Raw genomic sequence first — 16550 nt, 5'->3', positions numbered from 1 at the left:
CCTCTGCACTAGCCACTCTCTTCTCTTTTCTCTATCTTGAACCTTTAGTGAGCCAGGTCAACTCTACTGTTCAGTCCCTGGCCCCATTATTGTATTGCTGATTTTGTCCTGCCAAACTTCCCCTTGGATCACTCCCACCATCTACTATGATAGAATACAATGTGTGATTTTTTTTATGTTTTTAAAAAACAAAATACTATAATTGACTGTAATTGTGATAAAGTTGAAATTCACTCCATATATTCTTAAAATGTTAATCTTCCATACCTGAAGTCTTTTAGGCAGGAATATATTGGTCAGTTGGCAATGGCAAGGGGTTTAATACTAAAATGACCCCTTTATAGGTGCAAGATCGAATCTCTGCCGAAATTGGCTCTTTTATGTTTAGTCAGGCTTGTCTTCTGAAGTTCTTGTTCTGGGGAATTAGCATTAAGGTAGAGTTTGTAAAAAATGAATTCTGACCAGGAATACATAACAGTTTCAGCATAGACTTCAGCATTTTTTAATTTAGCGAATGAAATGTAAATGAAGAGTTTAATAGTAATGGTCAATTAAATTCTTGATCTGTCTCACTTGCAGTCCAAATAAATATGTATTTCCATCTTTTAACTATGATTCACTAGATTGTAAGGTCTCTGAGTCCAGGCATGGTGTCTTTTCCCCTTGTATCTCCCTTTGTACATTTTATACAAGATAGCTACCCAGTGAAGCTATTCATGCAACTTATGAGGTACCTTTTATGTGCAGAATATTGTTCTTGGCACTGAGATACAGAGGGATAATTCCTGCCCTCATGGAAGAACAAGTCTGTTGCTGTGATATGATGCTAATACAAATAACCCTAATAAAAGTAATATACAAGTGCTTAAGATTGTTATGTAATCAGTGAAAACCTCAGAGATGTGTTTGCATTAGAATTGAAGTTTGATGTATGAGTTGGACTTCTTTAGATATAGAAATGGGGAAGGTGGCATTCTAAGCATAGATGTTAAAACACATGAGCTAAAGTACCAAGGCATGGCATTACCTTACTGTACAGGTGATGATGTATAGTCCAGTGTGATAAAAGTATAAAGCCTGCATTATGGGATAAGCTTCATAAGGTAAGGTGTTACCAGGTTGTGGCAGGCCTTAAAGGGCAGATTAAGGAGATGGCTCAGTTTAATTTTTGTATAGGTATGTCATGATGATATCTACATCTAGAAGGCTAATCTGGTATCAGCATAAAGGAGAGTTTCAGGGAGATGGAGTTGAGGGCAGGGTGGGGGGAGACAGTAGATTAAAAGTAAGAAAAGAAATGAGAGCTGTGCAAGAAAATCATTAAAAAAAAAGAATTAGCATCTTGGTAAAATAGATACCAAAAACCACTGAAGAAAATAACTCCTTTAAAGTTAGAATGGGACAAGTGGAAGCTTGACTCCATGAGACATCAAAAAACAATAAAATAAAAGCCAAAATGATGAAAAAAATAAGAGAAAATAGAATACATCTCATAGGAAAAACAGTTGATTTAGAAAATAGAGATAATTTAAGAATTATTGGTCTTCCTGAAAGTCATGAACAAAAACTGTTTTAACATATTTCAAGAAATTATAAAAGAAAACTGCTCAGATAACTTAAAACCAGAAAGCAAAATAGAAATTGGATCCATAGGTTATCATCCTGAAGGAAATGCCAAAATGAAAACTCCCAGGAATATCATAGCCAAAATCCAGAACTCCCAGGTCAAGGAGAAAATACTGCAGTTAGCCAGAAAGACAGAATTCAAATGCTCTAGAGCAGGAGTCAGGATCACACAAGATTTAACAGCTATCATGGTAAAGAAGCAGATGATTTAGAATGTTATATTCCAGAAAGCAGAAGAGCTAGGATTCCAGTCAAGAGTAACCCACCAGCAAAATTGAGTAAAATTCTACAGAGGGAAAAAATGAATATTTAATGAAACAGAGAAGTTTCAAGAATTCCAGATGAATAGACCAAAGATGAAAAGAAAATTTGACATTCAAACACAAGATGCAAGAGAAGCATAAAAAGGCAAACATGAGTAGGAAAATCATAAAGAACTTAATAAAATTTAGCTGTTTGTGTTCTTACATGGGAAAGTAATACATAAAACTGTTAAGAACTTTTATCACTGTTACGGTAGTTAGAAGAAGTCTACATAGAGGGCGTGGATGTATGTTATATTGGGATGATCTTAGACAAAAATGGAATGGTGAGAAAGAGGGATTCATTAGGAAAAGGGGAATCAGAAAGGAAAGATGGGGTAAATCATCTCACATAAAAGACACAAGAATTTTTGCAATGGGAGGAAAAATGGGGGCAGATAGTGGGCAACATTTGAACCTCATTCTCATCTGAACTGTTTCAGGGACAGAAGAATGTGTGTGTGTGTGTGTGTATACACAGATACAGCTTACTACAGAAATTCACTTTACCAAAACAGAAATTTGGAGGGAAAAGATATTAGAGAAAAGGGGGTAAGAGGGGGAGGGTAGGTTAAGGGAGGCAGTGATCAGAAACAAAACAGGGAAGGGGGACAGGGAATAAAGAGAAGGATAAATGAAAGATAATAGGATGGAGGAAAATGTACAGCAATCATAATTGAATGTGAATGGGATGAACTCACCCACAAAATGGAAGAAGATCGCAGAATAGTTTAAAAAGTAGAGTCCAACAATATATTGCTTACAAAAGACACTTGAAACAGATACCAGTTAAAATAAGGGACTGGAGCAGAATCTGTTATGCTTTACCTAAAATAAAAAAGTCATCAGTCATGAAGATCAATTGATCAAGGAAATCAATATTAAAAAAAATTGAAGGAAGGAAAATCTAGCAGTACCAGAACTATGCTACAAAGCAATAATCATCAAAACAATGAGATACTGGTTAAGAGAGTGGTTGATCAATGCAATACATTAGGTACACAGTATACAGAAACAAATGAGCACAGTAACCTAGTATTTGAAAAACTTAATGATCCAAAGTTTTGGGACAAAACCTCTGACAAAATCTTCTTGATAAATTCGAAAGTAGTCTGATGGAAACTAGGCACAGACCAACATCTCACACCATGTACCAAAATAAGGTCGAAGAAATAAAAGGTATATCATAAGCAAATTAGAAGAACAAGGAAGAAATTACATGTCAGATCTGTGGATAGTGTAAGAGTTCATGACCAAACAAAGAGATGTTCACAGAGATAAAATAGATAATTTTGATTACATGAAATTGAAAGGGGTTTGCACAAATAAAACCAATACAACCAAAATTAAGGGGGAAAAGCAGAAAACGGGGCAAATTTTACAGTAAGTTGCTTTGATAAAGGCCTCATTTCTCAAATATGTAGGGAATTGAACAATTTTATAAAATACAAGTCAATACCCAATTGATAAGTGGTCAAAGGATAGCTTTCAGAGGAAGAAAACAAAATCCTTATTAGTCATATGAAAAAATACTCTAATTCACTAATATTTAGAGAAATGAAAATTAAAACAACTCTGAATTACCACCTCACACTCATCAGGTTGGCTAACATGACAGAAAAGGAAAATGACAAATGCTAGAGGAGATGTGGAAAAACAGGTATACTAATCACTGTTGGTTGAGTTGTGAACTAGTCCAAGTATTCCGGAGAACATTTTGGAATTCTGTCCAAAGGGCTATAGAACTGTACCCTTTGACCCAGCAAAACCACTTCCTAGGTCTGTACTCTTAAAAATATCAAAGAGAAAGGAAAAGGACTCATGTATTAAAATATTTACAGCCGCTCTTTTTGTGGTGGCAAAAAGTTGGAAACTGAGGTGATACTCATCAGTTGGGGAATAATTAAACAAGTTATTGTATATAAATGTAATGGAATACTGTTGTATTCTAATGAACGACGAAGAAAGTGGTTTCAGAAAAACCTGAGAAGACTCATTTGAACTGATGCAATTTGAAGTGATGGGAACCAGAACAGTGTACACGCTTACAGCAGTGTTGTTATGATAACTGTGAAGGACTTGGCAACTTTGATTAATACAGTGATGCATAACAATTCCAGAGGAATCATGATGAAAAATTTTATCCAACTCCAGCTAGAGAGCTGATGGGGAGGGGAAAAAAGAGAGAGAGAGAAAAAGATCTATTTAGCCATCCGCAGTGGAAAAATAAGAAAGAAAAAGGCAGTGGTAAATACATTTGATTCACAATATGTGTCTACTACATGCAAGGAAGACACTGTACTTGGTCTTGGGAATACAGATAAAAAATCAAACAGTTCCTGCCCTCCAGGAGCTTACATTCTGCAGGAGATGTCTATAAAATGTCTATAAAGAAATTCAAATCGGTTTGAGTATGGAGACATAATTAACAACTGGAGGAATTAGGGGAGACTTCACTGGCAGCATCCAACTCCTGCATGAAAGACTTCAGCATTTCCACTTTTTTTCAGGAATTAAGCTAAGACACTAGTATTATTTTGTCATATTGATAATATGTGTATTCATTTATTAGTTGGAGATTTTAAGGAAATATTTGACAAATGTTGCAAAGAGTGAAGGAAGCTGAGAACTAAGGGAATTCCATCAAGGTTAGTAGTTAGTGCCCCATAAAGAGAAATAGTTTTGATAGAATTGTAGGGATAAAAGCCAGCCTGGTATTTCTAAAAAAAAAAAAAGAGAGACGCTCAAGAGATTTATAGGCCATCTGCATATGTAAGAGATAAAAGTGCAGTTGGGTATTGAAGATGGGAAAATGTTTAGAGCAGGCTTTTCAGAAAATGAAGTATGGAAGGATGGAAGGATCATTTCAATAATGAAAGTGTGCCTGACATCATAGGATCACACTTTTCTGGTGGGTAGAATCATGACTTTTTTTTAATGATGCTCGGCAACCCTAGAACAGAAGAGAGGAAATCAGGTAGTAGGTTTTTGCTTAGGGTTGGCTCAGCACTTTTGAGATCAACAGCAGAAGACAAGGAGGTGAGGGTTTTGACAGTGGCATCTTGTGAATCATGAAGGTTGAACACTATAAAATTAAGACCAGCTGTAGGGGCAGGTGACACCAGAGGTAGAAGATGTAGGCCAAGAGGCAGCAGGTAGAATTTGAGGGCTCATCAGTCATGAGGACAGAAAGAAGAGCATGATGGTCAAGAGAGGTGGAAGGTTAAGAAATTGTATTCACAGATGGTTAGGTATTGGGTGTGGAGATGGACATCAGGAACTAGTGTGTTCCAGGGGTTAGAAAGAATAAGATTGGATTAAGTGCTTGGTTTGAATTTTTTGTATACCTTTGAATCCAGATGGAACTAGCTTCTTTAAAATCCTAGATATTATGTATTCCCATGTGTATTGTGTGCTAAATTTTTTACTGACCACAAGAGTTTGGCTTACTATCCATAATAAAATAGGAAGTAAAGTATATTCTTTCTTCACAATGGGAAAATGCTGCCATGTTTTTCTAAGCAACTACTCTTCTGATAATAGTTCATAATAGGATTTACTTAGAATCTTTTTCATTTAACTTTTTTTGGGTTGAGAATTAAGTTATAACTGACCTCTTTTTAAAAAAATCTTTTTAAATTTAATTTTCAGTTAAGAAAAATCTATTTTCTCTCCCTCCTCCATTGGGGAAAAAACAAAAACCTGGTACTAAATATGCGTAGAAAAGCAAAAAAAAAATTCATTATCCCATTGGCCGTGCCCAACAACATATGTCTCATTTTGTACCTTGACTCCCTCACCTCGCTGTCAGAAGGTGACTAGCATGCTTCATCAGTCTTCTGGAATTGAGATTGGTTATTGCATTGATCAGATTTCTTGTCTTTGAAAAGGTTTTTTTTGGTTTTTCTTTGCAGTGTTGTGGTTATTATTACCACATTTTTCCTCTGCTACCTTTTGGTCAACTTTTGTCTTTAAGATTTTGCACTCTGGCCAACACAGACTTTTAAGCCCTACGACTTGAATTAGGCCTGGAGATAGCTGATATTTTGTTTAATATTTATCTTGTCAGAGTATATGATCGAGAGACCAGAGCCTGAATTCCAGGACTTGAATGAAAAGGCACGAGCACTTAAACAGATTCTCAGTAAGATCCCTGATGAGATCAATGACCGAGTCAGGTTCCTTCAGACAATCAAGTAAGTTTGCATTTTCTTCGGAGCAGTCCCTGAATGTTTTCATTTTATTACATGTTAAAATTAATAGTTTTTAAAAGGTGATTGTCAGAGTATTGTTCAGTTCCAAATTACTGTATTTGTCTCCAAGTTTGTTAAATGTGCAGTTTAAAAACATGACAGGATGAAACATTGTTAAACCATACACATAAATTATTATGCACACGTAACAGAAAGACTCGGAAGCAAGGTGAGCAAGTAGTATTGCAGGGCATATTCCTCTAATGAGGAATAGCAAAGAGGTTCCGTTTAGTTCACCAAGAGCAGAGAAAACATGGAAGACTGAGCATAGAGCAAAAGATGGAACTCAAGATGCCTACTGGGATGTCCCGTGTGTAGAGAAAAGGAACCAGTAAAAGTCTCGAGACTGTGCCAGGTGGGTTATGGAGGAAAGACTTGATTTGTGGCCAGAGAACCTTACCTCCAGTCTTTAGCTCACCACTGATTGTTCTGGGACACTACCAGTCAATGCACGGTATCCCAGGCCTCAGTTTCCTCATCTGTAAAAAGAGGGGTGCAGCTTAACTGACGTCTAACTTCCTTTCCAGTTCTAAATCCTACAGAAAGAAATCCATATTCAAGTATTTGAAAGGCTGTCTTGCATCAGAGGAATTAATCTTGTTCTGCTTGACCCCAGAGGGCAGAAAGCAAGGGGTGATTGGTGTAGGTTTCAAGGAGGCAAAGTGAGGTTTGAGATGGGGAAAACATTGTAAGAATTAGTGCTACGCCAGAGTGAAGCAGACTGCCTGGGAGCCTTCCTGCATTCTGAGTGACTTACAGGTAGGAGGGAACTTTTGTTCAGATGTGTGTGTTAGACTAGGCATCCCTGGGGGTCTCTCTTGGTGCAGAGAGAGACCTGGTGCCAGGGGCAGAGGGATTTAGAGGCTTAATGCCTAGGTAGAGATCTTAGATTTTAAAAAGCTGGAGGTTATTGGTAGGAAGCAGGTAATAGTACTACCAGGAGTCATAATAAGTCTCCTGTTTACAAAAGGATAGAAGGTTTGCAAAGCATTGTACAGATGTTCTCATTTTATCCTCACCAGACCCTTGGGAGTCAAGACTTTTATAATGCCCATTTTACAAATTAGGAGTCTGGATGAAAGAGTTTAAGTGATGTTCAGTGTCTGTGGCCTGATTTGGACCCTAGGATAACCACCTATTTGGAGCTATGTGGGACCTTATCTCTTCCAATTCCCTCACTGTACTGGAGAGGAAGCAGAGGCCCACTGAGGTGGAGCTTGGTTAACCTATTATTGGTATTAAGTGACTGAGCCAGCAATTGAATCCCCAACCAGCACCCTTTCCATTACTCCAGACTATATCCCATTCTGTAAGATTGAACCTAAGGGCAAGGTTGGGTTTATATTATGGTTTTTATTTTATAATTTCAAAACTTAAAAGCTCTTTTCAGTCTGTGTATCATTTTGAAATTAAATGTTAGGAAATTTGATATGCAGAATAAACATTGTTTTGCTTACTGACTTGCCACTGGATTCCAGACTCTGATGACTTTGGAGGAGAGGTGGTGACTTTATACAGCCCTGCCTCACTTCAATCCAGTTAACTTGCAAGTCCAGACTTCACCCTCCTGATGTCATTGGTCCCTCTCAGGCATTAGAGACAAAAAACAACAACAGCATTTTTGGGGATTCCAATCAATGTATCTTCTGTTTCTTAAGAATTCCTGTTAGCCTGGAAATGGTTTCACCACTGACTTGAGGGAATTCTGAGCTAAGGAGATTTCCTCTGCAGGAGATTCCCACCAGCAGCGCAGGTCTGCACTTTCCTACAGGGCACTGAGAGGGTGAGGCCGGTACCCAGGGTCCCCTAGTTAGTAGGTGTCAGATGGCCAGCTCTATTCATTATACCCACTATCATTTAAAAAATGCTTCCTTTATCAATAGAAAGTTAGTATCATTCCATTTTAAAATGCCTAAATTATTTTTCTTCACAAAGAAAGGCATTATAGCATGTAGAAAGAGCTAGCTATTCGAGGGGTTCTGAATCTTTCTTGTGCCATGGGCTCCCTTTGACAGTCAAGGTAAGGCTATGGACCCATTTTTAGAATAATGTCTTTAAATGCATAGCCACATAGTGAAATAAAGTCAGTGGAAGTGTAGACCTCAAGTGAAGAACCTCCATCTTAAAATGAGACCAGGTTCTTTTCTGTCCTGATACAGCATATAAGCTATACTGTAATGGGGCCTTAGTTCCGAGTACTTTCTCAAGATTGACATTTTGCTATCTTTCACATACCATAATACAAATCTGGCCTATCAGTGAATTGGTGTTAAACAATGGGGATGTTGCCTGAGCACATCATTGGCCAAAACTGGTGGTCTTAGTCTCTGAAATTTTTATTTATAAGGCCACAACATAGAATTGAAATCTCAATCCTACGCCCCTAAACAACATGCTCTAACCAGCTGAGAAATCCACAAATTCTTAAGTAGCAATTGATACTTACTTTTGTTGAAGATTGTAAGGTTTCAGATGATTGAGAAATGGGAGACTTTGGAGTTTAACCAGTCAGTCCCCTTCCTATTACAAATGAGGAAACCAACGCCCACGTAACAGATGATTATAACTGGAATTTTAGCCCAAGACTCTTTCTGCAACACATACTGTCCTGAAAAACCTATCGATATTTTCGTAGGGTATTTGTTTCAGGAAATATTTAAACCTTGAATTTTTAATTTCTTTATAAAGTGCCAGCTTCTTGGGTACCATGCAAAAACAAATTCTCATATTCCTTTTTTATTATGTCCTGTTAGTAGTTTAGAAAAATCTAACCTAATATTAGTTAATATATTCTTATTTTCCCATTTAGAAATATTCATTTTAATCAAAGGCAGAGGATCATGTGGCTTTTCTTCTTTGAGGGCTCCTGGGTCTGTACCCATCACACTATTCTAGCAAGCTTCTGTTTGCTTTGAAGCAGAAGTCAAAGAAACAGTTGTGTAACTGACAGCTGCTGATGTTAAACTGAAAACGAGATGGGTGGACAAATGTCATTTCTATAAAAATTCAGATTTGAAGTATTGAGCCACTTTTAATCTCGTGTATTTACTATGATTCAAAGTTTTAATAATATTGCAGGCAGAAGAGGAGCCCTAAGGACTTTTTTTTCATTGCCCTTATTTCTGTGTAATTCTGCTCCTTAGAGTTTTTTCTTCTCTTATGTAGGATTAGACCTACTCTAAAGAGCTTAAAACACACTAATCTTGGTTTGCCATTTTAAAGAGGTGCCAAACCACTATGATGTGAAATTTATGATTTTTTAAAAATGCTAAATTTAATAATCATCTTCTTGAAAGATGCACCAGATGAACTCGATATACATCAGGCAGCCATAATTTTATTAAAGTTATTGTTCCCTCCACTGGCACAGATCACGTCCTCTGTACTGTCTTTGTGCTGCCATGACCTAAAAACAAAAAACTCCATGCCTTCTCATAAGGAGCTTCTTTGAATTGAACTAGATTTGTGAGTTATCTCCCACATTAGACTGAGCTTCTTGGAGGCACGGACTGCCTTTTGTCCTTCTTTATATCACCAGCACTTAGCACAGTGCCTGGCCCCAAGATGGTGCTCAGTAAATGTGCATTGACTAGTCGTTGTTTGAGAGCTGTGGGTCACCTCCTCCCCATGAGAAGACATCAGAGTGGACTTTAACAGATTGTGTTGTTTTTATTGCACATGTGTGTGTTTGCATTATATTCTGGAAGCAAAGATAGCAAATGATAGCTGAGACTAATATAACTTTGCAAAAGATAAATGCAATAGAAGTTTGCCTAGAAGGAATGTAAGGCTGTTCTAAAACTGTAGAATGGTCAAAAGTTCAAAACTCCAGAAAAATGACTTATAGGTAGAATGTGTCATTTGAAAACGGCAGCCTTGTAGACAAACTAGAAATGTAGAAAGGAAACTAATTGTGCATGGGAGGTGAAGATTCTAGGTCTCATCCTCTTTCTCAAAGATTGGGCTTAATAAATGAGATGGCATCACCCAAGTATACACTGGTCATTTATGTGCGGAGGTTTAAGGCATAAACCAGAAAAGCTGGATGTATTCTGGTGTGGTGTATTAACTCTGGTGTAAGAGTGCTGAACTGAATGTCAGGAAAATTCCTCCTCAGAAACTTACTGTCTGTGTGACATTGGGAAAGTCACTTATTATCTTAGCCTCAGTTTCTCCATCTGTAAAAACAGGTATAATAATAGCAGCTGCTTCAAAGGTGTAGTTAGAATTAAATGAAATAATATTTATGAATGTTAGCTGTACCCTATTATTTAAAAAGAGTTTGGGCCTTGCTCTTAAATTGAATAATAGTTGCTAGGTAATAGATGGGAGTTTGAGGAAATTGAATTGAGTTACATTTTGGAGGACAGTTTTCCATCATTGAGCTAGATGTGAAACCTGGAGTATTGCCCGATAGGAGTGAAGCCTATTGTGGGGAACCCTGTAGTGTGGATTTTCTACAGGAAACCTAGGTTTGAATCCCACATCAGCTGCATAGTCGGGAAGTGGGGGTGGGGACCAAAGATAAAGAAATTAGAGATTTCAGAGGATAAACTGAGGGGAAGATGAAGTCACTCAAGCGGCACTGAGTGATGAGATCTCAGGGACTAGGTCTAGGAGAATGGAGAACCATCCTGCGTGCAAGTATGCTCAGGTTTGCCAGGCGAAGTCTGATTTACCACTTCTCCATATTTTTTTTTCTTTGGAGGGAGGAAGGCAGGGCAATTGGAGTTAAGTGACTTGCCAAGGTCACACAAGCTAGTAAGTGTGTCAGGTGTCTGAGGCCAGATTTGAACTCAGGTCCTCCTTACTCCAGGGCCAGTGCTGTACTCAATGTGCCACCTGGCTGCCCCTCACTTTTCCCATATTTTTCATCAGAATAACATGATTAGCCAAGTTTGGAAAATCAGGAGTGTCCCAGGAAGTCAGGTTTTATATTGAAGCTCTTCATAGGAAAAAATGTTTTTTTTCCCATTTTTTTGGAAGCAATAAAATGTCTATATTAAATGTAACTGATTTCAAATGCTGCTCAATTTTTCATTCACCAACAGGGATATTGCCAGTGCAATAAAAGAACTTCTTGACACAGTGAACAATGTCTTCAAAAAATACCAATACCAGAACCGCCGGGTAAGTTGGGCAAAAGCACTGTCTGCAGCTGCCGTGGTTGCTTTGGCCCCTCAGTGGTTGCAGAAAATCCTATTGAGGGTAAACCCTTATAAATTGATAGATTCCTGGCTCTTCCATTTGAGTTCTCCTTGGGTGTGACAGACTGGTCCTGATCAGAAACTTGTCCTCTTGATCCAGGATTTATGATTTTCTCACTGTGGGGATTCCCTTCCCCCATTCAGATCATACCCACTTCGCCTTAATGGGCAGTCCCAGGGAGTTGCTATGACTAAACTTCTGGGCTACATCTTTCCAGTCAGAGCTAAGCAGAGCCTCAGACAACTGACATGCAATTAATCCATTGCTTTCTCCCTATTCTGAAGCTTTTCCAGTTTGGCGTAGGACCCTGCTGGTCTGATCTTAGAAAATCGAGGCTTGCCTCTGCTCCCCAGTGATGTCTTGGGGTAGGACTGAATGGCAGTGGTTGTCTGTTGATTTTTACTGTATCAGCGGCCTTCACCAAGTGTAACTTATATTGTGGTATTGTAGGCTCTTAGCATCTTGTAATTTCACTATTTGACTTCTCTCTCTTTAGGCACTTGAACACCAAAAGAAAGAATTTGTAAAATATTCCAAGAGCTTCAGTGACACTCTGAAAACCTATTTTAAAGATGGAAAGTAAGTTCAGTGACAATGATAGGCTTTGATTTAATATGCAAGTATAGTTTTCAGTTCTGTACGAGGAGTCCTAAAGCCATCTAAAGAAAACTATCCCATAAATATTAAATTTGCATTTAAGCAAACTAGTTCATTGGGGAGTTGTGGAGCGAAGACAGCATTTTTGGATCATGCATCTTAAGTTTACGGAAATAATGGAGAGAGTTGGGATTGTGTTTTACCATCCCACGCCTCAGTATTGGGACCTTGACACTTGTCAGTTCTAGTGATCACAGTACTGGGAATTGAGGAGGGCTATCTGAACTAACTAGAGGCTCTGGCCATCTTTGGCATCCACAGCCCTCAGGGAATGCACCTTAGCATCTAGCCACAGTCCCTTGACTTTTAATTAGGCTCTCGAAATCTTGCTGATGTGACAGGGTTCTGTCAGAATTTTAGTACCTTTTAATTCTTCAGTGGTGGGATGTACTCTTCTGGCCGCAACATTTTCAGAGAGGTAAGTGGGACAGGGTGATTCATTGGAGTCAGGAGACCTGGGTGAGAATCTTAGCTCTAATGCGTATCGACTTTGTGACTGTAGACAAGTCATTTGAAGACTTGATTTCTTTTTCTTTTTCCTTTTTGGTAAAACGTGAGAAGCAGTCCTTGTACCGCCTGCTTCTGCCGCCAGGAGATGCTGAGTAGTCATTGCGGCAGTTGCCTGTATCCTTATTGTCCGTCATGTGATTTCAGCTGCCACTTTGGATCTCCTTGGGCTCGATCCTGTTAGACGTGGCCAGGCGCATTCCACATTGAGCTTATGTCATGTCGTGTATGGATTGAGGATGCCCATACATGAAAGTTGCTTCATTAATAGTCACTTGGCATTTAATACATTTAAAAAATCAGAGTCAGTTCAAAGCAAACAGGTTGGAAGTTGGGAATGATCACAAGTCAAGTTCTTGAGCTTCAGCATAGAACATTTGTCTTGTACTGTTCAAGCCAGGTGCCGTTTTTGGTACCATTTTTTCATGTTAATAATTTTTTTTAAAACTGACATCAATTTTTCCTGATTTTCCTTATGCTGAATCCAGCAATATGCCAAATACTTTCAGTGGAAGAATTTAGCTTAATGCAGTAATGATTTCTGACTTTGAGTTAACTAACAACCACAATAGAGGAGGACCCTTTGAGGCAGGAATCCATTTGAAAGCCTCCCTTTGATTATTGAAGCTTATCCACGACCCCTCTTGCTGCTATCCATACTATTCAACGTTGACCTTTTTTTAAACAGAAATGATACTGTTGGTTCATAAATAGGACCTGTGTTTGCACTGATCCATCAGGTCTTTGACTGGATCTGCCTTATAATTAGTTGGCATATTTGAGGGTGAGGGTACAGACTTTATAAAAGGAAAGTAACTGGTTTGCTAGGGGGCGGAACTCACGTCTTTAGCATTGTGATATAATCATATGAGTGAATGTGCCTGTCTTAGGAAGTGGGCAGTATTAGAAAATGGTAGAGTTTAAAATCAGTTCTGATCTCTGAAAGCATTTCCTTTGTCTGTATAGCATACATTGCAGTAAATAAGTTGAGACTAGTATACAAAATGCATACTTTTAAAATTTGCCTTCATTCAGTACTGCTCACTCCCCATTAACTGATACCTGCTTATGTCTTTCTCTGTTGTGATTTTGTTTAGGAGTTCTTCATTCCTGGGGAGATTGAGATGAAAAACCATTGACTAATTAGTGTGAACCATGCACACTTCACATGATACCTTTTGAGGCACAAATTTATAGGAAATCCAGGATGGGATATAAGAGGATATTCCCTCCTGGCCAGTCATCTTTAATTTACCTTTTAGTACCAGAGGTATCACCCATGATTGGCAACCCACTGTCAGGTTGTGGTCAGGGATAACTACTAGGAGTTGTCAGTAATGTAGAAACATCGCATTTTCAAATATGAAAATGCAAACAATGATATCCCACAAGAACAATGGCTTCACTTTGGAAAGGTGGTCATGTGAATTGCAGGATCAATTTTACCCTTACCTTGCAAGTTGTGTTTAAAGATTAGCATTTTTTGATCTGTGAGTTTTGCATCTAAAAACTGTCTAAAATACTACTGTTTATGTTCTTTCATTAACAGGGCAATAAACGTGTTCATAAGTGCCAACCGACTAATTCATCAAACCAACTTGATACTTCAGACCTTCAAGACTGTGGCCTGAAAATTGTATATGTTAAGAGCTGTACGTTTCAGTGGTGGTGTTAAACTGCTGCCTTTACCTGTAAATTTTAAAGTTTGACTGTATAAATTATCAGTCCCTCCTGAAGGGGCCTAATCCAGGATGTTGAATGGGATTATTGCCATCTTACACCATATTTTTGTAAAACGTAGCTTAATCATAATCTTACACTGAAGATTTTGCATCACTTTTGCTATTATCATTCTTTTAAGAATTATAAGCCAAAAGAATTTACGCCTTAATGTGTCATTATGTAACATTCCTTAAAAGAATTGTAAATATTGGTGTTTGTTTCTGACATTTTAACTTGAAAGCGATATGCTGCAAGATAATGTATTTAACAATATTTGGTGGCAAATATTCAATAAATAGTTTACATCTGTTAAACATTTCTTTACTTGAAAAAAAAATATGTGTATAATCAGAAGACCAAGAACACTTGATAACATCTACGGAACTTTTAACAGAAGCTTATTAGCCGTTTGTCACATTTTAAAGCAAGAAGAGTATATGTGTGTGTGTGTGTGTGTGTGTGTGTGTGTGTGTGTATAATCCTATATATATATATATATATATTTATATATATGTATATATATGTATGTATATATATATATATATATATATATATATAGTCCTTAATCCATTTGGGCAAAAAGTAGTTAGTGAAAACATTTTCACTAATTACTGTATATGAGATACTGAAATATTTTTTCCATTATCTCTAGCCTCTTTCAAAAGACTTATTTGTCCAATTATAGTGTATTTACACTATTTTGTCAGTTTCTGAGCTCAAAGATTTAAAGATTTTGACTCTGAGAAATAAGTCTTCTGTCAGGCCGGGTCCTAATAAGCTTTGCACACCTTTTTTCATACTATCGTAGCTCAAACTGGTAATAATTTGGGAATAAACCAATGCTAATTGGTGTGACATTGTTATAAGTGTGTATTATTACACTCTTTAAATATGTACAGTTTTGATTCCCAATAGAGAAGTTTTAAGGAAATTATGTGTCAAGTGTTCATGTTAAGTAATTCTATTTTCCATTTATGATAAAAAAAGGAAAAAAATAATTCAGAATTTGTTGATCATATATCAAAAAGGTTTTAGCTTTTTAACTAGTTTTTTTATTGTAAGTTCTCATTACTACTTAAGGAATTCCTTTTTTTAACAAGGGGTCAAATTTTAGAGACTGAGTTCATTAGAATGAGTAAAATGTGTTTATAGAGAGAGAAAGTATAAGTTTATGTAAAAGTAGAAAGTCACTGGAAAACTTTTTATAGCCCGTTAATTTATGGCCTTTTCTTTTGACCATCTTTGTTTCTCCCCTTTGAGATCTACAGATAATAAACTTAATGAAATCGGCATTCTTTACTATTTATAATGTCATAAATCACTATTCTGGGAAGTAGATGAATGTTGCTAGTTTACTCTGTAGCCTATTTAAGAGAAAGACCAAATTAGCAAGTCTGTTTCTGGACTTAGCCCAGCAGCCACCTTTACAGAAGAACTGGAGACCTGCTGTTGTACAAATATGAACTAAAAAAAACGACTATAAAGAAGACTAACATGAAAGGAAGCAGGAAAATGGGGGAGGTGCCAGAGAGTATGTAGTGTTTTCCTAGCATTTTATCTTTTTGCCGCCAGTTCCTCACTAGCCCTATCCCTGCCAGATTTTTACCTCTGAAAATGCTGCATCAGTCACTACCCTGATAGTATGCTTCCAGGTTGCCTCAGAAATTCTCCTGCCCCTAGTCCTTCACCTAACCCTAACAGCCAAATGAAGTGTAGTCCTATATATGGCAAAGACTGCTATACTAGGCATCCTGGGTACTAATACAAAGGATGAAATAAGCCCTACTCTTAAGGAATTTGTGCTTCTAATGGGGCCAACAACAAGTTTATACACGTGTTAGAATAATCCCCTTGGCAAAAGTGTGCTCAATGGAATGCACTGTTTGTCAGTGAAGCTACACCCTTTGATCCCATCATAGCCTCCACTGGATGGGCAGTGGTGAAGCTCTTTGTGAGAAGGCTCTTTCCAGTCTCTCCTCCTGCCAAACAATTTAGCTGTTCCCTATGACTTGGTCTTTCCTGGATTTTGTTTTTTATCACCTTCACATACATGTTTCTGGTCTTAACACTGATGAAAGATTTGTATATCATCTTTATGGCTTAGTCATATGCCTTAAAATAAAAGCAAGGCTCTCTAACCATCAGATAGAAATGTGGAAATATGGTGGCTCTGATTAACGAGGCTTCAAAATACTTGTAAGATGGAACTGTTCAGTGACTTGGGTGAAGACCAGTGAAATCTGCAAAACATGAAGAATTCTCAACGTGTGTATAT

At 37.6% G+C, this 16550-nt stretch overlaps 1 protein-coding gene across 1 annotated transcript in view; it reads left to right on the top strand.

Annotated features, from left to right (window-relative positions):
- PDCD10 (programmed cell death 10) overlaps positions 1–14591 on the top strand; it is a 47644-nt gene extending 33053 nt beyond the window's left edge. The window contains exons 5-8 of the mRNA XM_036756855.1: positions 5998–6124; positions 11233–11311; positions 11886–11968; positions 14103–14591. Of these exons, the coding sequence (XP_036612750.1) occupies positions 5998–6124; positions 11233–11311; positions 11886–11968; positions 14103–14184 (371 nt within the window). The 3' untranslated portion in view covers positions 14185–14591. The remainder of the gene's footprint in view (positions 1–5997; positions 6125–11232; positions 11312–11885; positions 11969–14102) is intronic.
- The last annotated feature ends 1959 nt before the right edge of the window (positions 14592–16550 follow it).

This window comes from Trichosurus vulpecula, chromosome 4 (assembly GCF_011100635.1).
Source record: "Trichosurus vulpecula isolate mTriVul1 chromosome 4, mTriVul1.pri, whole genome shotgun sequence".
Lineage (NCBI taxonomy): Eukaryota > Metazoa > Chordata > Mammalia > Diprotodontia > Phalangeridae > Trichosurus > Trichosurus vulpecula.
Note: the sequence above shows the minus strand (reverse complement) of the source record. Positions and strands in the feature narration are given on the sequence as shown.